The sequence below is a fragment of the Lonchura striata genome, chromosome 2 (assembly GCF_050655825.1).
Source record: "Lonchura striata isolate lonStrDom1 chromosome 2, ASM5065582v1, whole genome shotgun sequence".
Lineage (NCBI taxonomy): Eukaryota > Metazoa > Chordata > Aves > Passeriformes > Estrildidae > Lonchura > Lonchura striata.
In genome coordinates, this window is record NC_140704.1 from 118,574,178 (window position 1) to 118,600,000 (window position 25,823).

At 38.5% G+C, this 25,823-nt stretch overlaps 1 protein-coding gene across 6 annotated transcripts; it reads right to left on the reverse strand.

Moving 5' to 3' along the window:
* Positions 1–530: 530 nt before the first annotated feature.
* LOC110484804 (kinesin-like protein KIF20A) lies at positions 531–25,587 on the reverse strand. 6 transcript variants are annotated; one of them, XM_085573821.1, is made up of 19 exons: positions 24,875–25,587; positions 23,960–24,108; positions 22,695–22,769; positions 19,546–19,665; positions 18,514–18,652; positions 18,242–18,426; positions 14,936–15,032; positions 14,251–14,442; positions 14,055–14,166; positions 12,556–12,627; positions 10,938–11,084; positions 10,161–10,326; positions 8,623–8,793; positions 7,838–7,977; positions 6,172–6,337; positions 4,482–4,599; positions 4,332–4,399; positions 2,636–2,755; positions 531–1,441 (listed from the first exon to the last, which is right to left on the reverse strand). In XM_085573821.1, exons 1-19 carry the CDS (start codon positions 25,209–25,211, stop codon positions 1,166–1,168), a joined length of 2,850 nt encoding a protein of 949 aa, XP_085429947.1. In that variant the 5' UTR covers positions 25,212–25,587; the 3' UTR covers positions 531–1,165. The 6 variants fall into 6 exon arrangements, with proteins under 6 accessions (XP_085429947.1, XP_085429946.1, XP_085429950.1 ...); XM_085573820.1 differs by having other exon boundaries at positions 14,251–14,445; XM_085573824.1 differs by lacking the exon at positions 24,875–25,587 and adding an exon at positions 24,480–24,620.
* Between the last annotated feature and the right edge of the window lie 236 nt (positions 25,588–25,823).

The window sequence follows — 25,823 nt, forward strand, 5'->3', positions numbered from 1 at the left end:
ATGGCTGAAGTACAACCTCTACAGGCTTGTTAAATAGATGTCAGAGTGATTACTGATCACAGACCAACCCAAAATTCTCAGCAGCCTGGCAAGAGGAGTCACAGCAGAGCAGGGCTGTCCTCCTGTCACATGGGAAGGCTGCACCACCTACCGTCTCCCCAGAAAGGGAGAGGCTCTTGCTTTGAACTCAGTCCCCTTCCACTGTGAGAAACACCTTTACATGGACTGATCAATCCAATTTACTTACAGATTCCACAGTAAACCTCCAGTAATTACAGGCATTGTACTTCCACAGTAGTTAAAAATCCCCTCACCTTCATTGACTGGAAAGGGCTTTAGGAAAACTACTTTAAATTTTATCATGCTCCAGTCTTCCATCCTTAAGCTACTACATAAAAGCTAAGTAATATAGTCAAGGATATGATGCTTTCAACTCAAGATCATCCTATATCACTATCATTATTTGGGCTCTAATTTCATGATCTTTTCTTATCTTGGTTTTGTTGGTTTATAAAATGAAGAATCAGAGCTGAATCTAGCAATGGAAAATTTTATTAAATACATGTTTCAAAGTTTAATACCTATTCCTAGTAGAAATTCAAATTTTATTAAAACAAATTTCTTTACAAAGCCAAGTTAGCTGAAAATTAGCAAGGAGCCAGATGAGATGTCATTTCATTGCCTTCTTTAGCAGTTTGCTTAGTTTGGTCCCAAGAAAAACTGGGAGTCTCCAGGTCAAAACCAGAATATTAACTGAAGAACCATGCTATTTTAACTACTTGGGATTAAGTTTACAAGCCATCTGATTTCTAGCAACCAGCAATGAAATAAAATAATTTAAAAACATAACAAATAGCAGATGAGGGATATCCCACTTTGCATGAACCACACATTTATCAGTAGAGAAGTGTCCATGATAGAAATTACTCCAGAATTAAAATATATATTTCTCAGACCACATCCCTATATCAACAGTAAAAGCACATGTCTAGACCCAAACTTTTATAGCTCTAAATTCAACCTTGATTCAAGTTTAAAAGTTCTGTATGAAACATTTTTCTCATCAATATGACAGTGAAGATGGCACCTAAGAGCGAGAAAGAGCTACCAACAGTTTAATACTAATAAAGATGCCTAATAATTGCACACTTTGATTTACCAAATATTATTCTTTTGCTTTATGAGGCAACAGTCCTTGTTTTCTTGAATAGGGTGAAGCCTCTTCGTACTTCCCCCAGCCTTTACCAAGAGGTGTACTAGCAGTGCATGCTACTGTGGATTTCAGATTAGCCAGCAAACCTCTCCTGGGTTTCTGCTGTTTTGACTCCTCTGCAAAGAAATTATTTTTCTGTTCTTCAAGCTCTTTTTGCAGGGAAGACACTGTTTCTTCAAGCTCAAGAACACGTTTAGCCCAGTTCTGAAGACTAATCATTTCTTGATCCTATAAGGATAAGGCTGTGTTAAGTGTGTGAACACTGCATGGTCTCTTTTATGCAGTTAATTTTCTTATTCACATTATTTTATTAAATGCATAAATACCTTTGTTATTACTATGTCATATGGCAATTCAGTACCCATTTCTTCTAAATTACAACAAAGTAATTAAAAACCCAGCAAATTACAGGGCCATACAATCTAGTTAGAGACCAAGTCTGACTAAGAGGCTGATGCTAAAATGCTTTGCCACACTCTGCAAAGAACTGATGTTGTTCTAGGAACTAGATAAAGGCAGCTTTCCTGCCTTGTAATTTCTGAAAGCAAACCTGGCCAAATCAAAACTCTTATGGCATAAATCTGCTAACCAGGACTGAAAAAATGCTTTGAGTGGGCAGAATACAGACTGTTAAATACACTCTTTAATCTCTGTGGTTAAGAAAATCACCTTCCTATTAACAATGGACAGGAAGGTAACTTCCAATTAAAAAGTTCAAGTAAAATAATTTTCAGTCTGAGATTTAAACAAAAAAGTATGCAGAAATTAATATAATGTTCAAAGAAATACATCACTAAGCAGTTATTATACTTGCCAATTACAAGTGAAGCTTAGATTCAAAGTGCCAAGAGTTCAAAAGTTTCATTTTTTTGTTTGGGTATCTAGATGATATCTGAGGTAAGATGCAGTAAACGTTAGGAAGTCCCTGCTTTTGAAGGAAAGATGTCCATTTCTGTATTAAACAGTTTATCTGTCCCCATCTCTCATCCAGTTTGGCCATTTGTGGCAGAACCATCAGTATAGCTTTATAGCCATAGATCCTTAGGCTTTGTTTCAGTAGCATTTGTGCACACCTTGCTTGCCTCAGCAACATGCCTCATGATGAGTTGTAAGTAGTATTTTCTTTGCTTGACCAGAATTCATGACATCTTTAGATTAGCAGCCTTTGTCAGCAAAGCTACTCTATTGACAGAGTCTATCACTCAAGTTGAAAAATGAGTTTTGTCTTACAAGATTCAGAGTCAAGTAGTGAAACACAAGAGCTCTGAGCTCATAATTCAGGAAGTTAGGCACAGAAAAAATGCTAACATCAAAAAAAAATTGCTAATTTAACAGTGATTTTACATGTAAAAATATGCAGAAGCAGCCAGTACAACTATAGATACAAGCCATATTAAAGTTGTTTTTAAATCATTGACTAACCTTGAGCATGATTGTGTGCTTCAGCTGACTGTTTTCTTCTGCCATTTTTCTGTAGCCTTCATTAGCTTCTAACAGAGTTTCATTTAGTTTCTGTATTTTAAACTTCAGAGATTTTATAAGCTGAAAATAAAGCCCATACACATGAAAGTTCAAAACAGCATGTTTTACATTAATTTTGTTTACGACTAAAACAATGCAAACTGCAAGATCAACACAAGAAAGTCTTCTCTCAACCTCCTATGTCCCAGCTCATCATTTCAGGTGATAAAATACAGCTGGAATATTCAAAGGCTGTTGTGTTGAAGCTACTATGATTGACAGACCTGCCAGTCAATGAGCAGTAGCACAGACTAAGTAACATCTGGAACTGCCTGCTTCATTTCAGTAAGAGTACTTAAAAGAACACTTTTGTCTCATTAACACTACTCACATAAAGAACTGGAGCACAGTTACCACAGAGGACCTCACCTTTCTGATGGGAATATTAATGGACTAAGCTTAAGCCCCAAGAAGCAAAAGAAATTCTGAAGCAGAAAAATAGATGTTACCATTCATTCACTTCTACGACGTTGCTAAAAAACCTCACACCCTTAGCCCATGTTTAGTGGCTGAATGGGAAGAAAAAAATGAATTACAAGTCACACATGCACTCATCTTTGAGGTAAAGCAGAAAGGCATTGATGGAATCAACTCATTTAATCCATTCTTACTTCAGTTATTGCCAGAAATCAGTTTCATCATTCTAACACTTTCTAGCCACACAAAACAATCAATAACTGTATCCCCATAACAAGCATAAAAATTTCACAAAAATTTGAAAGTGACATGGGAAAATTATGTAGAGCTCTCAAAAACAGTGGAAAACAAATGCTATAGCCATAGCACAAGACATTAAACTTGGGAAGGAAAAAGTTATTTTTGGAGTATTCTTTCTTAATAGAAATGGACTTAAGTTCATTTTCCATTTACATGGTTTATTAGAACCAGCTGGAACTATTTCTCCAATCCCTACTCATATTTGATATTAGAGAAACAGCAAAACTTATGTCTTCCCTTCTCCCCATATCCTCTTTAAACATGGGAAATGAACTGTATCTTTACAAGAAGATCACTCAAGGAACAGAATAAAAAATGCATACTTAAAATTAATGTTTTCCATAATTCCCACATCTATGTGGTATTCAGAGCACAGAAGTCTTGTTTGAAGAACAGAGATATTCACCTTTACTTAAATTTAGGGTGATAGTGGACTTGAGTACTTTCAGAAAGGACTGCTTTAAGGCACTATTTTGATTTTAGATCTAAACTTTTGATTTTAGATTTAAAATCTAAACTATTACCAGGTTCTGTAACTGTCCTCCTATGCAGAAGCAGGAAGCATTTCAGGACGGAAAGCTCTGAGGTCACGGCAATATTTACAATAAATTCCAGCACAAAGCTAAACATACTTCCTTACTTCCAATTCATACCACATTCAGCACAACTTGTTACAGTAGCAAATGGTTTTACAGACCAGAATAAGGCCCAGAACAGTCTGGCAAAAGTCATCCACAACTGAGCAAGGGCTTTTTTTTGATAAGCTCAATGCCCATTTACAGGAATCTTCATACTTTTGTCTACAATGCACATCTTTAAGCATTGACCCATGATAGAGTTTACAATCATTACTCCCAGAAAAAAACTAAGCAAGAGCTACCTCCTCCTTCTCTTTACATTGTTTCTGCAATCCTTCATTGGCTCTCTTCAATGTGCTGTCCATAAGATCTATAGGCAAAAGAAAAGTTTGTTTGTTTATACACATTACCAGAAGTAAACTGAACTTTTAATACCCAGATTACATTCCTACCTTGTTCCATGTTATTTTCAGTCGTCAGAATATCCGAGCTCAGACTTCCCAGAGCCAACAGCCTCCCTGACTGTTCATCAAGTTGCCTTTCCAATTGCAATATTTTCCTCTCTCTATCCTGAAAAAAAAAAAAATAAAGAGCACATGGCAGAATTTGTCTGTATTTCTGCTTGATCTCATGCATTACTGCACATCCTTCAGTTATACCACACAAACATGCAATTTTAAATTATTTCACAGATTATGGATAGGTACAGTAAGTGATAAGACTCAGGTCACAAAAACATCTAGGAGGAAGGTTCTTTATGAAGGATACAATTCTTGCAGTCTGAGGATTTCTAAAGTGTATGAAAAGTAACCATATGGCAGAAAGGAAACTTTAGTGTCTATATACTAAACACTGTTGCAAGTTAGCTTGATAACTAAGGAAGACTGTACTTCATAGTGTTACATTGCAATTTCAAACTCTTTTCAGTATCTGTCAGATTGCCAGGGTGGTATTTCACAGTGAGAAATCAAACAAGTGGCATCGTCAAGAAAAGTTACTAATCTAATTGTGGTTCTCTGAAGCTGCCCACTCAGATCCATGCTGTTCCCTCTCTTTGTCAACTAACCCTTCTCAGGGATTTCAACAGTTTCTTATCTGACTTGCTACCAAAAGCATCTTGCTTTCTGAATCTTCCCTTATGCAGCCTCTTGGCCAGTATAAGAACACTATTAAAACTTTTCTTGTCCTCCCTAATATAATGTACAGCTAGGATTTAACTGAACATAGAAACAGAGTCTAAGTGAGGAAAAGAGACAAATTTGAAGGAGATGGAAAAACACAGGCAATTACATAATATGGTGTTGCTTGCCAGCATCTGAATGGAGAGCTGTAAAAGCAGAAATATTTACATACCACAATCTACAAGAGAAACTCACTTCTCATGTCTTGAAAAGAACCTGCCTATCCATAGGATGTGATGTCTTATCAGTTCCAGAACAGGAGAGCGCAGTGAGAAAGCTCCTCTGGTGGACATCACAGTTCTATTCTTCCACTAAAGACAACAAGACCCACAGGGCTTATCTGCTGCCTGGATGCACTTAACCATCTCTGCAGAGGTTAGAAAACTGAGTTGCTCATAGCTAACCTGGCTGCATTGCAAAAGTAGCAGCAACTTACTAATGACAACTCTGAGTATTTCTATGTTTAAGCACATTCAGGACCATTCAGTTCTCTCCTGCGTGAAGTTTGATTTCTCATCAGTTTTTCATCCCACAATCCTCACCTCCAGACCAAAGATCAATTACAATTAAAATAGTTATCCTGTAACAAATTCTCCACCACCCTTTCAGAGTAGCATTTTACTCTACCTCCTATGATCCCAAAGATCTCTAGAAAGCCAGACTTCTGCATACATCATTCTCCTGGGTGTTCCAATCATTGCACCACAAAGATAAAGATGATTTGGATTTAACTGAACTGTAGCCTCAAAGATCCTGCAGTTTAGGTGAGCACTACAGATAGTGCCAGAGAGAAGACATCTGTATCCTTATGGTGAGCACTGAACACAGAACAGCAAGGCTGAACTGCTAGTTATTTTCCTTGTTTAGTGTTACGTCCAAAATCCCAGAGTGATTCTACTAAAGAAAAGCAAAATTTACAATTAAGACCCTAGAGCATACTTTAATGGCAGTCAAGTCATACCTCAACTTTCTCTTGTTCAGCTAGAAATTCTTCTATGGGAACATAATGGTCTTCAATTTGTTCCATTGCACACATATATGCGTGTTTCTTAATAGCCTCTTTATACATTTCAAATTTGCTCTCGAGTTTTTCTTCATAACTATCTTTCATATCTTCCAAGCGGTTGCTGAAGAGAACATGTTGGTTATACATAATATGTCTGCATTCCAGCTATTACATTTGAACACATGTATTCATCTGAGAATATTAAAGTTATTTCTCTAATCAGAAATAGTGAAATAAGACAAAAAAAAAAAAGCACTTTTTTCCTTTTAATCTCAATGACCCTATAGACATGCACCAAAGTGTAACTTCTACTTGGCATATACCAAAGAAAGTACTATAGAAGAACACACACTTAAAAAAAAACACATTTGTCAAAAAAAGTTATAAGAAAATCCACCAACATACAATGATAAAAGTGACCACACCTATTTAGATATTACAATTGAAGCATATATCCTGAGGGCATTTCTCACTTTAGTTTCTGGTTGGTTTTTCTTTTTTCCATTTAAGATAAATGCCACATTCATTTTCATATAATCATAAAACGGCCTGGGTTGGCAGTGACCTTAAAGATCATCTAATTCTAACATTCCTATCATAAGGAGGGACACTTTTCACTAGACCTTTCCAAGATGGCCTTCAAACACTTCCAGGAATGGGGCATCAACAACTTCTCTAGGAAACCTGTTCCAGTGCCTCATCACACTCACAGTAAATAATTTTTTTCATGACAATCAAGCTAAACCAACTTTTTGAATTGGTGGATTCAAACAACAGTTTGAATCCACTCCCCCTTGTCCTGTCACCACGTACTCTTGCGGGAAATCCCTCTCCATCTATTGTTTCACACATTACTGTCAAAATTTTAAAACATCCCCATCAATGATGCAGAACATCACCTCAACAGAGAAAAACCATCAATGCTAATTCATGTGTTTGATCAAGGCAACAATTTTAAAGCTAGCGCCAGGGTCAAACCATAGTGTGCTCAGCTGGCAACTTGGTATTAATTTTTTAAACAATTCAAACAGCAGGAAGGTGATTTAAAGAAGAGTTAAGAGGGAGTGAACTCAGCTTGAGAAATCTGAACTTGAAAAGAAATTCCTAAATTAACATCAGTGCAGGGTTCATAATTCATAAGATAATTCATAAGGGCACAGTAATTCATAAAATATCAAACTAACAGTGGCTCATAAGTCATGCAGAGGAGTCAAAAGAGCTATGATTCAAACTACCTTAAGCACATGCATGCATATTAACATGACAGAGTATGTTTTGGAAAAATTGGCTCAGTGGGGTACCTGTAACAATCTTCCACCTCTGCTAAGTAGTAATAACAAGCCAAGGCAAGCTCCAGTAATTACAAATTCAACAGAGGAAAGCTGAACCGAAAGCAGCATTACTTTTTCACTGTAAGTGGGAAGAGGCTGATCTGAACAAGTTTAATGTTCTTTCTTCCCTTTCATTCAGAGATTTTGAAATTGTGCAGCCCTGTCTTCTCTAAATAACATGAGTAGGTATGTCCTGAATATACACATGTATGCATATACATCCATATGTAGGTATGCTTTTATACACGTGGAAGCCTTTCAGTCTCAAAGCAGACTGCAATGTGACTTGCCTCCAGGCTTCCTCTGTTTCCAGCAGCTGTCGAAACATTGCTTCTGCCATCTCTTTACGTATCTTCACCTCCAGAAGGAGCTTACTTCGCCTTTCTGCAGCTACCTTCTCCTTTAAGTCCTCTGCAGCTTTCAAGAGGTCCTAAATTTAAAATGTTTCACCTCAAAAACCAAGACTGAAACACATGTTGACATGCATCTCAAACAAAATATTCAAACAGGCAGCCATCCACAGAGGGTACTTTTTAGTAGCCTCTTTTTTGGGGGTCTGCAAAATTTAAGTATTTTCAAACATAAATTTCTACTGCAAATACATCCTGTGCCCATCTTGATGGTGTCCACTATCAAAAAGTTTACTTCTGTTTTGGCATTAAAGAATAGTTTGTATAACATAACATAAAACCTACTTGATTTTTACAGTTTATTGTCATTAGATTGTACAGTTTTGTTTTTAAAATGCTGCGTCTTAACTCGTTACTGCTGTTTCCAAAAAAAAGGCACAAAAAACTAAATTATATTATTTTAAAGATATGTACTGCTTCCTTAATCTTCTTGTTGGGCAATCAGTTGAATTCCATATTTAGCACCAGACCTAACTAGAAAGCCACAGGGCATCTTTCCACAGCTACACTGAACTAGGCCACTCTAAGTCTAGTCTGTCTGACACTAAACAGAAACTTCAACTTCCCATTTGATGCAGCTTTCAGCACATCTCTTATGCTAAAACAATATCAGAAATAACAGAAATTGATTTCTTGGGTGCAGTTCTAAGTAGACATGCATTTACCTCATGACTCAGAATGGTGATGTCCACTTCCTCTTCTGCAGAGGTTTCAGTACTGTCAGCAAAGTCACCTACAGATGTGTTAGCACCAAAGTGCATGATAGGTTTGCCATCACCTCCAACCATCTTTGGTGGAAAATAACCAAAATTTTTGGGCAGGATTGTCTGGATAACCTGAAAAATCCAGAGATGATTTACCAATGCTGTCAATATTGTAGGTATCAGAATACCAGAAGAAGTGGCATGAATGCATTATTGTATTCACACAATATTTAATGATTTAATGAATATCGACAAAAGCTTACGTGCCTTTTAGCAGAAAAGAATCCATCAATGTAACATAATTCTTACATGAACATAAGACTTAAATACTCTATAAAGAGTGAAAAGGGAAATATTATCTGCCAGGAAACTTAGTATCCTTGTCTAGACAGGTGGTTTCTCTTCCCCTAAAATAGAAGGGTTTTGGTGTAGTTTCCTGCAAAGTTGATGAAAAGCAGAAAATCCCTACATCATTTGCTCCTTTCTGAAATACCATGACCAGGATTCAGCAAGGAATCAGCAAATCATGACAGGATTCAGCAATTCATGCTATTTACATAAAGACTTTAAGTAACTATGTCACAGGACAGCATATCAGAAATTTGTCTCCACAGTACAAAGTCTAGTTCTCTGAAGAGAATTAGAAAAACCTTCCTCTCTGAGATCATATTAGACATGCTATTACAGATTTGCAATAACATGACAGAAATAATCTGTGTCTCCAGACTAAAAAATTTATTTGTGCCATGAAACACAGCATAGCCCAGCAGCCCACTCCCTGCAAGAAGCAGATTCAGGGAACTTGAATAAAGTTAAGGCCAAACATCAACCCCAAGTCCTGAATTTAATGTGAGATTGAAACAAGGAGCAGAATCCAGGAGGAAATGATCATTGACCTGCTACAGCACACAGACACACACAGTCTATGGGCTGGATGGGATCCACCCAAGGGTATTGAAGGAGATGGAGGAAAAGCTTGCCAAGACACTTTTATTATTAATTACTTGCATTTAGCCAAATAGGAGCAATGCAGTTGCAAAAGATTTCATTTAGACTACAAAAGAAGATGATACTCCTTTTACCACCACTAACTGTCCAAGTAGTTGTGAACAACTCATCTTGTACAGCAAATGTTTAACTGCACCCAGGTTAAGTAACTCATGAAAAATTTGAATTGAAATCCTGCATTTGTTCAGATATATACTATAAATCTGTCATGCCTGAAAGTTCCCTGCGTTTTGCACAGAGCATCAGCAGTGTAGAACTGAACAGACACCTGCAGTGGTCTAAACATCATCACAAATAAGTCTGAAGATGGGTAGGACTACTAGAAGCCCTACTACTTTTAGAGAGAGGCTACATGCAGAAAAACTAATATGATGAATCAAGAATCCAAATCACACTAAAATCCATACAACCTGATCATTTCACAAATCACTACTAACAAAAAAAAAAAAAAAAAAAAATCAGAACAGCAGAGAAAGTAGATATACTCTTACCTGTCTGGCTATAGCTGAAAATTTCATTACATGCAGTGTTTCATCATATGTGGAAGTATGCTGATTGATGTTTACAATCATACAAGCTTTGCCTTTCCCACAAAAAAATGGCTGAAACAGACGAGTCAGCTTACTCTCTCTGAATGGAATATAGCTTGGCTTCATCCTCAGGGAGGGAAAAATATCAAATTGTGAAACAAAACAAAAATTGTAAAATTCTGGCCTACTGTAGCTTACTTTAATTCTGTTTCTCTCTTTCAGGAAAGATCCAGTACAATGCTCATATTTAAGCCCAAGCTATTTTATATCAAAGAGCAAGATCCTTCCTGGATTTCATAGGCCCCCCAACAAACTGAACTATTTAACAGAAAAAGTAGAATGGTGTCTGCATCACAGTCTCCTAGTGTTCCAAAGCAGACAGTGGAACAAGCCAAAAGCTAAGTACAGGTCATCTATCAGCTGCCTGATGAAGCTACCTATATAATTTGCAAGTGGAAATTAAGAAGACAAAACTGAAGCTTTGTACACAAAGTCCATTGTTCATATACATACACTAAAGAAATGCTGTTAGTTTGCTGCAAATTGCCTTGTTTTGCTCTCCACAATCACCAGTTATGGAGAAATGGTGCTCTGCGGGTATTAGGGTGACAACTATAATAAAAAAGACTTAAAAGATTTTGTAGCTTTCCAATTTTCTCTGTGCAAAGTGCTTGCAGAAATATAAAGGGACACAGTGTCTCCACCTGAAACTTGGCATGTAAATTACTTATCACTTACTTTGGGTTTTGATTTTGTTTCAATGCTGCAATGCACTTTCCAAGGATGTGAAGAGAATTATTAATATTTCCTGCTTCTTTTAGTCTGTCTCCAAAGACATGTGTTTTATTACACCTCTCTGAACCAGCCAAGTCACAGAAAGACAACCTGCATGAAAGAGTTATCCAGAACACACACATTAAGTTCTTCCCAGCTCACCATAGAGCTCTTTGCTTGCCTATAGCAATTACTTGCTGCTAAACTCAGGCCACTGAATTGTACCTCATGGAACAACAGGTTAAAATCAGAAAATCATCCTGGATAATCAAGGAATTCAGTAAATTTTACTTTATATTAGAAAAGCTGTTGAAATATAGGGAGCCCTGGAAGTTGGATAATTTATGTGACCATACCACTACTCACTTATACATAAATTTATTTAAATAAAATAATTTGTAAGACCATAAACTTTCATACAGCTAAAGTAAGTCCTATACAAATTATTAAGGCACATATTTCAAATGTATGAAAGCCTTATGTTCTTTATCCTTTCCAGCACAAGATGAAAAGCTTTTTTCTTCCTTAAGCAACATATAGTCATTCACCTAACAGTTGCTGCAATTTTTTTCAAGGGGATACACTATGATAGAGAACAGCAAGAAAAAAAATACAGATGCAGTCATTTTCTCAAGTTATCTATTCTTAAGAGTATTTATCACTGTAACATCTGACATTTAAAGGTGTTATCTTACAGTGAGGTATATTTATTACCACCCTTGCTCAGCAGAGACAAGAGAAGAAGCAGTAGGAGATAGGATTGAACTAAAACATTCTGTTACAGGCTGTCTTAATTTTTCTGCATCAAGCTTAATTAATCCGAAGGAAAAAAGATACACCATTCGAAAAAAAGCTATCTAAATGCCTTCAGGCCAGAAGATAAGGCTGTTTCCTCTAAACCATAAGAGAGCAGAGACTTAAGTGTAAGGACTTAACACTGCTCTCACAGGGTGCACTTACATTAGCAATTTATATTAATGGAGAACAGTTTTTAAGCAAATCACTTGATGGTCCCCTCTTACTGTACATTGGACCATGGAACAGTCTGAGATCATGTCACCAGAATTCTTTTGGGATGATAGATTTTAATTTACATTCTAGGAGCACACCAAATGTGTTCTCACAAACATTAGACCCATGAGGTCTAGTCTGGTCCCAGAGCAGAAAGATAGATTGGCATAGCTTGCACCTGGGCCATTCAGCACCAACTGCTGCCCTCCAGCTGTAGAGCTTTATCAGCCAGACACTTGAATTCTGCTCACCAGGACGTACAGTCTGGTGCTGCATGGTCTTACTCTGCCACCACATCCCTACTGTGTGAGACAATACACATTTTCCTCAATTTACACACTACTGACAGAGCTGCTTCAGCAAAATCATAGAGTAAGGATGGGAAAACACTTCTGTGTTTGTCCCTGTTGAGCTTCCAGTCAGTTTATGTGCTCAGTGGAGTTCTGATTTCCTTCTCAACTCTCAGAGGATTTGTTTATTATTACAAAGTTCCGCAGTTTGGCATGTTTGCACCTTATTAATTTTCCAAAAATATTTACATTCTTGGTAATCACATGAAGCATTCACTTACTCTGATACTCCAAGAACACATGGCTGATGCTCATCAGTTAGCTTGAGTAGCCTGATGGAAAATATACTGTGACTGGAATGGAAAGAAGTTGCTTTTAATAATCAGTTATGAAACTTAAGCAGTAACTGAAGCAAAGTAAAATTGTATGCTACAGAAAGCTCAGTGCTGAAGAAAGGACAATAATTAATTCACTAATTATCTTGGTATATTAGCTACTTTTGCAATGCATTCATTCAGCAGCAAAAAAAGCTGTATTTTATTACTTTCTATTTCTCTTCACACAGGAAAAGGAAAAATACCACATGAAGCCTACAAACTGTCTTGGAGAAAAACACCAAGCCAACTCACTAAAGTCTACTGAACAAAAGAATAGTAGTCATGTACCCACTTTGTATAGAAAACCATTGGCAGTATCTGAACTCTGCAAATCTGAAGGATTAACTTTGAAGCAAATGGTGGGGAGAAGGGAACAAGTTCAAGTTTTACAAATAATTTTGCCTACTTCAATGTGCACAGTTACTTGTTTGGTTTTAAAATAATTCTGTTTTCCAGAAAGGTTGAATTTGTAACACTTGAAAATCCAGTAACTCTGGTTTAGACAACAATCTACACAGGCAGTAGGCATGTCTGAAACCAAAGAGAAAAGTCACAAAACCAGAAGTGCCCAGTTTCTGATTCATTAGGAAGCACAGCACACAAACTTCTTTAGCAGTGGGCATTCTAGGCATAAAGCTCTGTAAGAAGAACATGAAATTTAACAGCAGCTGTCTTTAGCTAATATAGAGCAAAAACTTTTGCTTTTTAGAGAAAAAAGCAAGCTTAGTAACACTATGATTGTATTAGCTAAAAATGAAACATGGCCCTTTCACACTTAAAGTACAAATTATCATTAAAATCAAGAAAGGACCCACTTTCAATAGTAATTATACAATCTTCCTTATTTCCTCTCACTCCATCAAAAGCCAGATTCTCCCTGACCCCTGCCCAGAGCTATATAAAAAGGTAGGAGTTTAATTCTTAAAGACCAAGTAAGCTCAGCTTGAACACAGCAACCTAAAAGCATCTAGAAAATCTAGCAGCATTGCAAGATACCACATGACTTGCTCCTTTCTATATCCCCCAATGACAGGCTCCAGCTTTCCAAGAATTATACTGCCAGTAATGAAAAATTAACCAGCTTTTCCCTCAACATCCTCACACAGCCATTGTCACTAAGCACCACTAGAATTTACCAAGCATAGCCCTGCTCACACTCAAAAATGAATGTGATTTGATCTTTTTGATTGTCCAAAGACATGAATAGCAACCCGAGTGCATCTACTACTGGTCACAGAGTCTCTCTGCTAGTTTTCTTTCAGAGAGAATTTCATAAAAAAACCCAGAATAATTAAGGGAAGTATTAAACTTTTATTGAAGAGTGGTTCATAACACACATATTCTAAAGTGCCTTCCCTTCCCCTCAAAACAGACAGAGCATGCTTATAATTAGAGGAACAAACCTTCTACTTGATTGCTCATTCATTCTAGTACAGGCAAAGCTTCGGTTCTTGTTTCCTATTTTTAGCAGTCTGCAGGCTTCTTCAGTGCTCTGAACATTAATCCACTTTAAATCTGCATAAAGAGATCTTTTACATACATTTCTGATCATCAGAGAAATTGTGTGAAACTGCCCAGGTCACAAAACAGTATTATTACCTTTAATGTAACAATTTCCTCCTTGATCCTCACAAATTCTTAAAACTTTGCGCCTTTGAGGTTTTGATGTAGATGAAATACTTAATAGGTCGTACACATACTCATTATAAATTTCACAAAAGGAAATCCACACAGATGCTTGTGTTCTTTGGTTCATATTACTCTTATGAATGTCAAATGGAACAAAGTTCTCTGCTAATCCAAAACAGAGGAAGAGTTCAAAGATCAACTCATTGACAGATTTTAAATCAGTATATAGAATCTTCTAAAAGAACCTATAGAACCTGCTAAAAGGAGATGGTTTAGATACATCTGTGTTGCACACTTCAATACACATGGATAACTTTAACTTTCTCCAAAAAATGTTCAAATTTCTCACCAGTCATCTGTTTCAAGAATATGCCCAAGTTCTAAGCTGATGGCCTTGCTTTATCACAGACTTCCATCAGTTTATACATTATATTTGCAAAACTAAGTCTCCTCCTTCTCCCCAAAAGGAATGAAACTATAAAAATACTTTTATATAGTTGCACTTTCTCCAGAGGAAGACAAAAATTTGGTAAAAACCTATATATATTTACCTTGAAGTATAGTATTGGACTTTTTTTTATCCACTGGCAGTAACCCACTAATATTTCTTAATTCACATTATGTTTTTCCCACACACAACAGTTTTACACTTTACCTAGGGAGTTAGAAGAGTGATTGTCTGAAGCACAGTTAGAAGGATCCAACTTCCCATCACAGAAATTTGTTATAGCATTTGAGCTGCTCTCTGTCTCCTTGAGAAAATAAACAACTATTAGAGCCACATGAACAGATAATGAGAAAAGCAGAAGTTAAAAATGACAGCAACTCCAGTATTTAGAATTAAAATATTGAAGTAGTATTAACTATTAGGCCACCCTTACTCTAGCTGAAAATGAAATGTTTTTAATAACATGAACTATAATCAATAACTGCTCTTTCCATCACATGAATTATTGCTTGCTGCTACTCCCAGCAACCAGTTTTGGTGGCCAGTTGCTGCTAACACTGGAGACTTAACTTCAGAGTCCTAGGAGAAAAAGAATTCTGTCAGACTGCAACAGTCTGTTTTATGAGCTTTATGAACTATTGACCAAATCTGAACAGTGCTTCAGTCATCCAAAAGAACTGGAGAAGTTTCCTCAAGAAGTAATTGCCAAGGTGGTAGTGCTTAAATTATGACAAACCAGCACTCTTTGTTGCTTTAATTCAGACTGAACTAAAAGGCCATGAAAAAATAGACAATAGCAAAGTTTCTTTAAATACATACATTTACTGAATTTCTTTACACCAACAGAATAGTTTTAAACCTGCCAAGATTCACCAAAGTACAGCCCTTAAGTTACCTCTGGAAAAATTAATGTAACAAAGTAGCAACTCCCACTAGAGTCCAGCACCTTTACATACTACCCCTCTCATTTTATAGGCCCCTATAAATCAGGACATTCACCCTGATTTCTCTTTCCTGAGAGATGGTCATCCTACAGTAGAAAAACAGATCCAGAGAAGCAAACCCTAGTGTTAGAGCTATTCAAATGCAGCACTATCTTGATCATGGATCGAGTGCTGATGTCAATGTTACCCACTTGGTACATCCAAACGAGAATTCTTACAAACAGAGAGGCATAAGAACATAAAACCTTTGAGGTCTTCCATCTTAAAGATAAATAGCATAGAATACAATTACAACAAAATCCTACAAGTGACCGTTTTGCAGAAGCTGCGCTGTCTATATGATTGTGTTTCTTGAGTATTAGAAGCCCAACCACAGCAGGGGTCCTCTTTGCTGTTTGTGAAGTGCCAAGTAGGATATAGGACTGACATGGTATCTCATCTAGGCATGTCAAAAATGCAGTGGAATTTAGAAAACCCAGTACCACATTACTTGTGCATGTGATAAATTTTTGTAAAGGTATTGTGAGAAAACTTAGTGAATTAAGTGCTGCTATACTGCTTTTCAAGTGAAATAGAGAAAAGAGCATGAAGATGACTGCCTAAAAACAAGTAGGAACAGAAACAGATATTGTTTGCCAACAACAGAAGCTGATGCTTAATAGAAAATACAATAATAGGTGGGAATAGCAATACACATAAGGCATCTTTTAATCCAGTATAAAAGCCAGTATTTAACCCCATGAAGAGAATTAGGAAAGGGAAGGAAAGAGGGTATGAACCATGCTAAGCAAGAGTTGTTGCAGCAGTACTGCATACAAAACAAACAGTAGGACATTAAAGTGCTGCAGTAACTCAGAGCCGTCAAAACCAGGAGAATGAACAGCAAGCTCTTTCTGTGAGACATGTAAACTGAGCCTGGGAAATGAGCCTACAGAAATCCATGTCAACCAAAGCCAAGCTCACCAAGCCATATCTGCTCTCAGATTACAGCTTGAGAGCATCCAAACAGTGATGCTATTCATTCACAAGCTATCAAGAAGCACAGCTTCAGAACTGGGAATCGTTGAGCTATCTCTATGGAAGCATTGTAACACACAAACAAGGTCCTGTCATGTAATAGCTTCCTGATTCATTTTTACCTGTCCTTCCTGATAGTGAGTGTTGCTCTTTTCACTGCAGTGCATCAGCATCTAGATCAACTGCTGCAACATTCAGTTACTGAACTACAAGTAAGTCAGGCTGTGATTTAACAGAAGGAAATATTTTTATAGTGCTAGCTTCAAAATAAGATATTGACCTTTTGTTCCAGACCCTGGGCTCCTGCTTGTTCCTCTTATCAAGACTGCAGCTTCCATGAAATTTTGAAGGTATTTACTTACTAGCCTCCTAACCACCAACTTTTCTTTAAGACTCCCTCCTCCACTACACACATGCACATATTCAGAGACACTATCAAAACAAATATGTAATCCTTCAAATCTTTCAGATTTTTTCATCCAAGGTATTTCCTCAAGAGTTAACCAGACTCAGACTAAACAAAGTTTTGACTTGCAGGATTTAAATTAAGCAACAAAATTCAGAATGGAACTTGAGGATATTTTTTCAGGGTTAACTGGAGTACTTCAACAAGGTTAGTATTAAAGACCACAGAAAAAAGAAAACCCAATCATTATTCCTGTACATCCCAGAATTATATTAGAGTTGCTTTGAATGATAACCAGCTAAACCTGTTGCATTCTGGGATTAGATGCACCGAATCACAGTTCAGGGGAAAACATTCCGAGCAAAAGGAATCTGACAGCAAACTGCAGCTGGACTTGGAAGTATAAAATAGTCCCAAATACATGGATGCCTATTTTCTGGCAAGACAGTTTCTTACCATAGAAACAGAAATTACTAGATAAGAATAGGGGGGTTGCCACAGTAAAGACTTCTCTATTCTCCCTACAGTCTTCAGAGATCAGACTTAGTCACATACAGGCAGACAGGAATCCTTTTAGACATTTATTTTGTGGCATCTCCCTTCACTTTCTGAATCAGAAAGCTTCTTTATGAAGTTACATAAATCACAGGTTTATAAACTTTTTAATCTGCCTTAAGACTGTCTTCCACCAAAAGGGACTCTTCTCGCTGCCTTCTTCACTGCCTCTGCTAAGACATCATCTTAAGTGCCATCATCTCTCCTGAGCTAGTACAAGCATTTGAAGGACTGCACCAAGATCCAGCCCAGGAATCTGCAAGAAGAGCCACTTAACAAGAACCAGGTTTTAGTTAGGTCTTGTAGCTCTCAGACTTTTCAAAGGCTACTGTCACCACTGCTCCTCTAAAGAGGAGACTTCTCTCTAGAAACCAAGATTTGGCTTTCTGATGGTTTTTGGTTTGAACGGTGTGCCACAAAGTTCTTCCAGTTTACCCTGAGCTCCAAAAGCAGCCAATCATGTTATTATTGCAAGGTTCACCAAGTATGCATACTGTAGACTTTTAGATAGATAAAGAATCAATAGTGGAATAAAGACTTTTAAAACATCCTGTCTTACAGACCGGTTTTAAGAAGCATTTGGTCACTGACCTCTTTCAGTGATGCAAGAATAGCAGTTTTTAAGGCTTGTTCTTGCTTAGCTTGTTCATCTTCTAGTTTCTTAACATCATTGCTCAAATATGGTTTGAAGTTCATCTTCAGGTAATGTCTTCCTCTTATGTGCTTAAAAATCACATCAAGTGAGCGAGGTAAAATACCAAGGTCTTTTGGAGTGCCTTAATATTGAAAAATTAAGTGTAAACATTCATGTAAACTTGTCACTGAATTTGACTCGGGTTTTACACATGCAAATGTTTTTTTACCTTGGATAGTGAATGTCTTGCCTGCATTTGTAACTCCATAAGTAAATACCAGTCCATTCACTCCATTAATATATGCTTTTATGACATCTTTCATTGAGCCTTCAAAAAATTCACTCTGAGTAGTTTCTGGTCCAAAGACCTAGGATAAGGGAAAGAAAGAAAAAAAAAAGGAGAGACAAATGGCACAAAGAAGTTTAATAAGCTAAAATATTAAGTTTTGATTAGACGTGACTGATTTTTCAGAACAAGCTGGGTAGGAGACACTAGCTTAATTTCCAGTCTTGCCTGAATCCTTTCTGATTCAATGTTTTCTGTTGGGTTCTCACAGGATGCCTGCTTAATTCTGAAAGGCGCTCAGGCTTGCACTAATTTTTGAATATTTTCCTACTCCTAAAATAAACTGCTCAGAATTCTATTGAACACATGCTCATTGTCCATGTTCAGTGGACACTTCCAAGAGCTCTGCCAATGATGTAAAACTCCCTCCTCACTCTTCACCAGTTACCCACAATTGATGAGAAAAATCAGCATTACAATGGTCTAAATAACTCTGTCTCTGGAACTGTTTATTACTTGGTCCTGTAAGAACAAAACTTCTTGCAGTTAGGCAAAGCTAAGAAATTTGCTTTCAGTAAGAAGGCTTAAGCAGTTAAGCTGCTATTCTTTCAAAAGGAAGCTACTAAATACACACTTACATAAATTCCTACAAACATAAGGTTTCTGAGATAAAAGCATCTGCAGGAACAGCAGAACCACAGTAAGTTTGTGCCTACAAGATGTTTCTGTAGCATCTAATCAAAGAAAACCACAGACCTGCCAAAGAAGCTTCCTTGTCTCATCTAATAGACACCTCCATTGTAATACAGCTTTCCTGACAGCTTATCAGTAATTAATAAGCAGTTTAAAAAAAAAGAGCAAGTGCCACCACATGTAATTAAAAGAAGAAAAATCATGTTGCATGACATAATACAAAATTCAGCTTTCATTGTAGTGAAAAAAAAAAAACCAAAACTTTGAAATAATTTGGCCTACCTGAGAAAAGGTGAAGCTGTGCACAGCATGACCAATCCCTCTTTCACTGTTTTTCATTGCAGAAGACTCTTTGGGTGCACTAAGAATTACTGTCTGGGCATCTTCAATAGTTACACAACCCTTAGAAAACAAGACAAGGTAAACCAAAACAACACAAAATTATTCAGGAAGTAAGTTATCTGAACAAAACAAAGAATTAACGCCCCCTCCAACAGCCCCCCAAAAGCCTAGTGTCTCCACCCATTTACCAGAGCTACAAAAAGTTCCACAATTTACCTATATCATCTCAAGCCATGTCACTACAGAGATATTCACTTCACATGAAAGCCAGAGTACAGACAAAGTCAAGGCAATCCTTTAGGGTTTTCTAAGAGGTAAAAACTTTTACTAGCATTCCTTCCAGCAGCTCTTCCTTGGGAACACTTTCTAAACCCTTGTACTCTGTGACTTGCACAATCACTACAAAAATAAAATTACATGGAAATCTACTAGTTTTCCACATCAGTCATTTTTAGTGTGAAACAGACTAAGAGCAGAATTATCAAAGTAAAGTAAGTCCGAAGCATTATCTTTTGATTGATAAATAATGTTACCAGTAATGAAAGAAACAGAATTAGTTTTAAGTAATTTGATCGCTATTCTCAATTAAGTAAAGGTGAAATACAATTACCAATCACTAGCTAGATAAATGTAGGATGCAGTGTTAAAGGAAAATTTATTTTACACCAGACTGGCTAACAAGGATGCAAAGGGAACTCCCAGTGTAGCTTAACAATGTCTTGATGCATCATCTGAAAGGACTGATTGTAACTTAACCTGACATTTATGTTCAGAGACTGGCCAGAACTTCTAAGATCAATAATCCATGTGTGGTATGTACATAGGAGTACTGTTGTTCCTAGGAGCTTCAATTAATAAGTCTGATTATTAACTGATACAGAAGTTCTATGACAGTAATTAACTGGTACAGACCTCATAGCAGCCTACAACTTCCTCACAAGGAAACAAAAATGGGCAGGCACTTCTCTCTGGTGATCAGTAACAAGATGTGAAAGAATGGCCTGAAGTTGTGTCAGGGGAGGTTTAGTTTGGAAATTAGAAAAAGGTTCTTCACCCAGATTGTGTTTGGCACTGGAACAGGCTCCCCAGGGAAGTGGCCACAGCCCCAAACCTGACAGAGTTCAAGAAGCATTTGTCCAACACTCTCAGGCATCTTGTGTGACCCTTGGGGCTGTCCTGTGCAGGGCCAGGAGCTGGAATTTGATGATCCTTGCAGGTCCCTTCCAGATCAGTTTATTCTATGACTCTGAGAAGCTCTAAGAAATTGCTTTCTGAATTTAGACCAGTCACCTGCTCACTGTGCCAGGCTCTGAACCTATATAGTCTTTACCATTTCTCCCACATCAGCAGGGACAGGAGTGCTGGTCAGATGTACTAACCCTGGAGAGCTACAGAATAATCCAGGATCTGCAGTGTGCCATCAGCTGCCACCAACCTCACAGAAACCTGGGAGCAGAGGCCCAGAGTAGTCAGATCTGCAGAGATGGAAGCCAGCTGGTGACAATTCACTCCACTGGTCTCCCCCAGCTAACCCTGCAGGTAAGTTGGCAGGAGCTGGACCATTTCTGGTGCTGAACACATCATTTATATCCAAAACCACACATAATTTATATCCTACTTTCCCACAGGTGACTCTGGAGAATTGCTGACAGGGAGTACAGAATTTCACCCAGAGCTCTTAAGTTTAACTTCTATAAATCATTATCTCTTTAAGCATCAACTGACCAGTTAACCTGCTGATTGTCTTTGTTTAAAGCATCAGCCTATAACTGTAAGGAATCAGTCCTGGGTTCTACTTTTTTTTTTTTGTGCCACATATTTGGAACAAAGGTGCTTTCCTGAAAATTATGCATGGCAAGGAGGAATAAAAGACCTACAAATAACATTGATCTGTTTGATTTAATGATCAGGAAGTGAGGCTTACTTGACTGTTTTGTGTGGGTTTCTTCCATTTGTTACCAAGCATTTTCTTCTTGGATTCAGGTGATAATAAAGAAAGTAGAAAACACTGAAAATGTTGAAGATCTTTAAATCATTCTGGTTTTGGAGGCTGAGAAAAACGCCTTAATCACATGCAAAACAGATTATACAGCTAATAGGTTGGAAGTTCAACTATTTCAGCCTGAACCACATGAAACAAAAAATTTTGTACAAACCTCAATGTTCATTTTTTCTTCCCTGCTTTTAAGAAATGTCTCACTCCAAAGAGGAATGTACTCAACAACTCCTGAAACAATCTGATTTTGCAAATCAATTTACAATTGAAGCCAGCTCAGACTGTGGAATTTACCAAACTGGAAGCACTATTCAAGGAGAGCTAAGAAAAGGCAAAGGGAAGCTCGGGGCAAGAGAGGGAAGAATTATCCAAGTGAAAACAATACAAAGGTTCCAACTCCAGTAGATCAAAAGCAAGAAATGCATTTTTAAAAAACTATTTGCAAGAAGCAAATAAGAATTAGCATTAAATGCTTCTTAGAGTTCTTCAAGCTGACCTCTCCACAATCAGACAGCCTGCAAAGACAAGGGCTAAGAGATATGATATAGAGATCTTTGTCCTCCAAAGACAGCTAAAGGAATTCTTTTCATCAGTGATAACAATGCAGGAAGGAGGAGCACTTCTAAATGTTTGTATGAAATGTGTATGTATGAAACACTGAAGCATCTGAATCTGACAGTATAGGTTACAGAAGATTTTTGACAGGCTGAGAAAGAAGTCATCAGGATGAGGTAGGAGATTATTCAAGCATTTAAAAGAAGCTTAAGAGTCAGATAGTCAAATTACAACTAGAATTGCATAATCTCTTCCATGGAACTCCTTTGTATCTTCAGCACTACAGAGAGTTGAGACCAATTTTTAAATAATATACCCAGTGAAACTTTGAAGAGCTACAGGTGTACATGTCTATATCATAGAAATTATTAGAAGTCGTGAGGGTGGAAAAAAAAATCTTGCATCTATCCAGATGCCAAATAATTCCATATTCCATTCCAAGGGCAGTACATAGCTTATATAAAAGAAAGTTTGGCCTTATAATACTATGTGTTGTTCAGAGGAGAAAAAAAAATTATTTCTTAGTTCTACAACAAACCTGGGATTCATGGCTTTCAAGCTCTGCTATAGAAAAGGGTCTCACTCTCAAGAAGACTTTCAAAGGCTCATATACCTATTCATTAAAAAGAAGAAAGACACAAAACACAGTTATAATTGCCACTTTTTAAACAGAACAGCCCCGAATCATATCAGCATATGTATCTGATATTGTTTCCTATTTTATATTAATGTCTTATGTTTTCTTTCATGTCAATTTCAGACTCAAAGCTTTTATTTGCTTCTTTCCCTTCTACTGTCCTAAAGCAACCCATTTTTCCTGTGCCCCCCCCAACTATTCCCCTCCCTTTAGCATTCTTTCACAACAAAACCAGTGTTCGTGATTTTAAAAGAGCACACTATCAGGGGCACGAATTGCACTGCTTCCACCTTCTGGTCTCCGGCTGTACTGAATTCAAGCTGTGTTACTCTAACAGCTGTACACAGTATTGCACTTTCATTCTGTATGCAGCGTGTTCAATTAGCACTGACTGACACATTCTTAGTCTCAAGAGACCACTTCCTTACCACCATCCAGGCACCACCACACCCTCAGCTTCCTCACAGTAGCAAGCAGGCAACCAGTCTCAGTTGCCCAGGTGGCCTTTTCCATCCCCCAACCATTATACAACTCTCTCCTCCCAAGTAAAGCAATTATAGCAAGAAGCATTTTAGAGGAATCCCAGCACTCCTTCCTTTCTCAAGGACCTTTGGTCTTTACTTTGGCAACGTTTCATTCAGCAGATGGATTTACTCGAGTTCCCCACAGCCCTGTCATGACCAGCACTAATCACACAAAGTGAAATCATCTGAGGAAAAGTCACATAGGAAACGGATCCCTCTAAAAACGCAGAGCTGGGTAGAACTACTTCTGCTCAAGCACAGCAGAGCATTATAGATTTTTATTTCCAAGCACCTAATGAGTTTTTACATCAAGGATCTGTGTATTTTTTAAAGCTTATTAAAAAGAATAGCACAGTCTCATTACATTCAAATTGCAATTACTGAAGTCCTTTACTTGTTTTTTTCACAAGGTTTAGCACATCATATCGCATAGCACTGACCATGGGTTCGCATTTGGTGCGAGCTATGACCCGTGTGTAAACAATGAGAAATAAGCAGAAGAATCAAACACATCCCGGGGCAGAGAAGTACAGCAGTTCTTACCAAAGAAACATTTATTAAAGCTTAAAAAAAAAAAAAAAAAAAATCCATCAATAAACAGCCCAGTTTCACCAGAATACACCTTGTAAAACCAATCCACACCTGCTGTTCCTCTGTATTGGGCAATACTGTTGATTCCAAGGGGGAAGGTTTACCATCTACACTCAGAAAAGAAACCGATTCCAACACATCACACACTTCCATGGAAACATAGTTCTTCCTCTCATCAGCCATCGTTCTCTGCAAAGGAACTTGTAAAGAAAGGGATTAAAAAAAAAAAAAAAAAAAAAAAAGCCCATCATTATCTGAGAGAACGAACAAAAATACATACGGAGCATAACAGAGATGGGGCCGGCTCGTATATAAACGAGCACTTCCGAAGAAGACAGGGCAATCTAGAGAAGTTTGGGGAGTATGACCTTTAAAAAAAAAAAAAAAAAAACACAAACAAAAAAAACCCACGCGGCAGGTTATACTACGTAACACACAAGGGAAAGCGCGCTAGCAGCCTCAGCTGGGCACTGCTCTCATCCACCCGCAGTCCCCCGGCCGGGCTGGGGTCCCCCGGCCGCGCTGGGGTCCCCATGCCCGCTCCCATTCCCGCTCCCGCCAGCGCCGCTACCTTGGCGCGCGCGGGAACCCGCGAGCCGGGCCCGCGTAAGCGTGGGGGGGCGTTTTGGGAGGAGAGGCGGGCGCTGATTGGACGAGCGCGGGGGAAGGCGGGCGCTGATTGGCCGAGCGCGGGGGAGCGGGGATGGGGGGGGTGATGAAGGCACCGGCAGAGCTGCCTCAGCCCGGCAGGGGGCGCCGCCGCACAGCGCACGGGAGGGAAGGCGGGAATGGGGGCAGCGGGATGGAGCGGGGCGGGGCGGAGCAACGCGGCGGGTGTGGTTATGGTCCCTAGTAAGGCACGGCGGCAAAGAAGAGCTCTGAACCGACAGCCGGGCGGCCAGAGGAGGGAGGGTGTTCTGCCTGGCAGAAGGGGAGGAGGAAGATGGGCGGGGGATACGCGGGTACCTAAATGTTTCCGTCCGAGCGGGTTATATAAAGTTAGCGTGGTGTTACGCAACCGTCCCGGCGCTGCCGCGGTGTAGAAGTAGAAAACGAAGCAGGAAATAAATAAAATCGCGAAACGGGTCACGCGAAAGCCAGGAGTGTGCAGGTCAAGGACGGCGGGCCGGGGGAAGGCGGGATGAGCCTGGAGGACTCCGCGATCCAGCGCCTTCCAGAAGCTGAGGACCGACCCTGCCGGTAACAAATGTACCGCACCCCGGTGCGAGCCGGCCTGCTCGCAGCAGGCAGGCAGCAGTATTTCTGCACAGAGCGGCACCCACACACAAAGGGAAAGATGCATCTGTGTTTATGGGTAACTTGGAGATAAGTGAGATGACAAAGGAATTTGGTCCTTGGGACTTCAGGTCATTTAGGTGTGTTTAAGAGGCATCCGGCAAGTCAGAGGTACAGCCAGGTGTAAGCCGATACCAAAACTGTTCCCTCTTTGACCAACGGGAAAAAGCTAAGGCAGAAATAGTGTCAAACCCAGCCAGCCGTGCCTAGATCCCTCCAGTCACGTTTGACACAGGGCTACTCTGTAATCAGACTACTTAAGTAGTCTGTAACTCATGCCACCGGATCTCCACATGCTATTTGTTTGCCCATTTACTCCTGTAAAGAGCAATCCATATAATACAAGTAATTTTAAAACTACAGCTAGAAGTTATTTGTCAGGCAGCTTTTATTTGTGGTGTATTACCAGAAACAGACTTTAAGGAAGACACAGCTGTTTTGTGTTGGGGGGTATTTCCCCCTCCACATAATTGTCAAGCCTACTTCCTTGAGAAACAATCTGTTCACATTAGCTCACTCACCTCCCTTCTACCCAAGCTCTCAAGCCTAAATGGAGGGTGAGAATCCTTGTAAAGCCTTAAATTGAAAGCCTCTTGTATCTGTTGAGTAAGAAAGCTCA

Excerpts from the sequence above, each read along its gene's own strand:
- LOC110484804 (XM_085573820.1), bottom strand. The coding sequence starts at position 25,211 with ATGCATCTTTCCCTTTGTGTGTGGGTGCCGCTCTGTGCAGAAATACTG. Across the intron at positions 12,628-14,054 it reads AATGAGCAATCAAGTAGAAG|TCACAGTATATTTTCCATCA; the intron begins GTTTGTTCCTCT and ends TTTCCATTCCAG. Across the intron at positions 7,978-8,622 it reads TCACCATTCTGAGTCATGAG|GACCTCTTGAAAGCTGCAGA; the intron begins GTAAATGCATGT and ends TTTTAAATTTAG.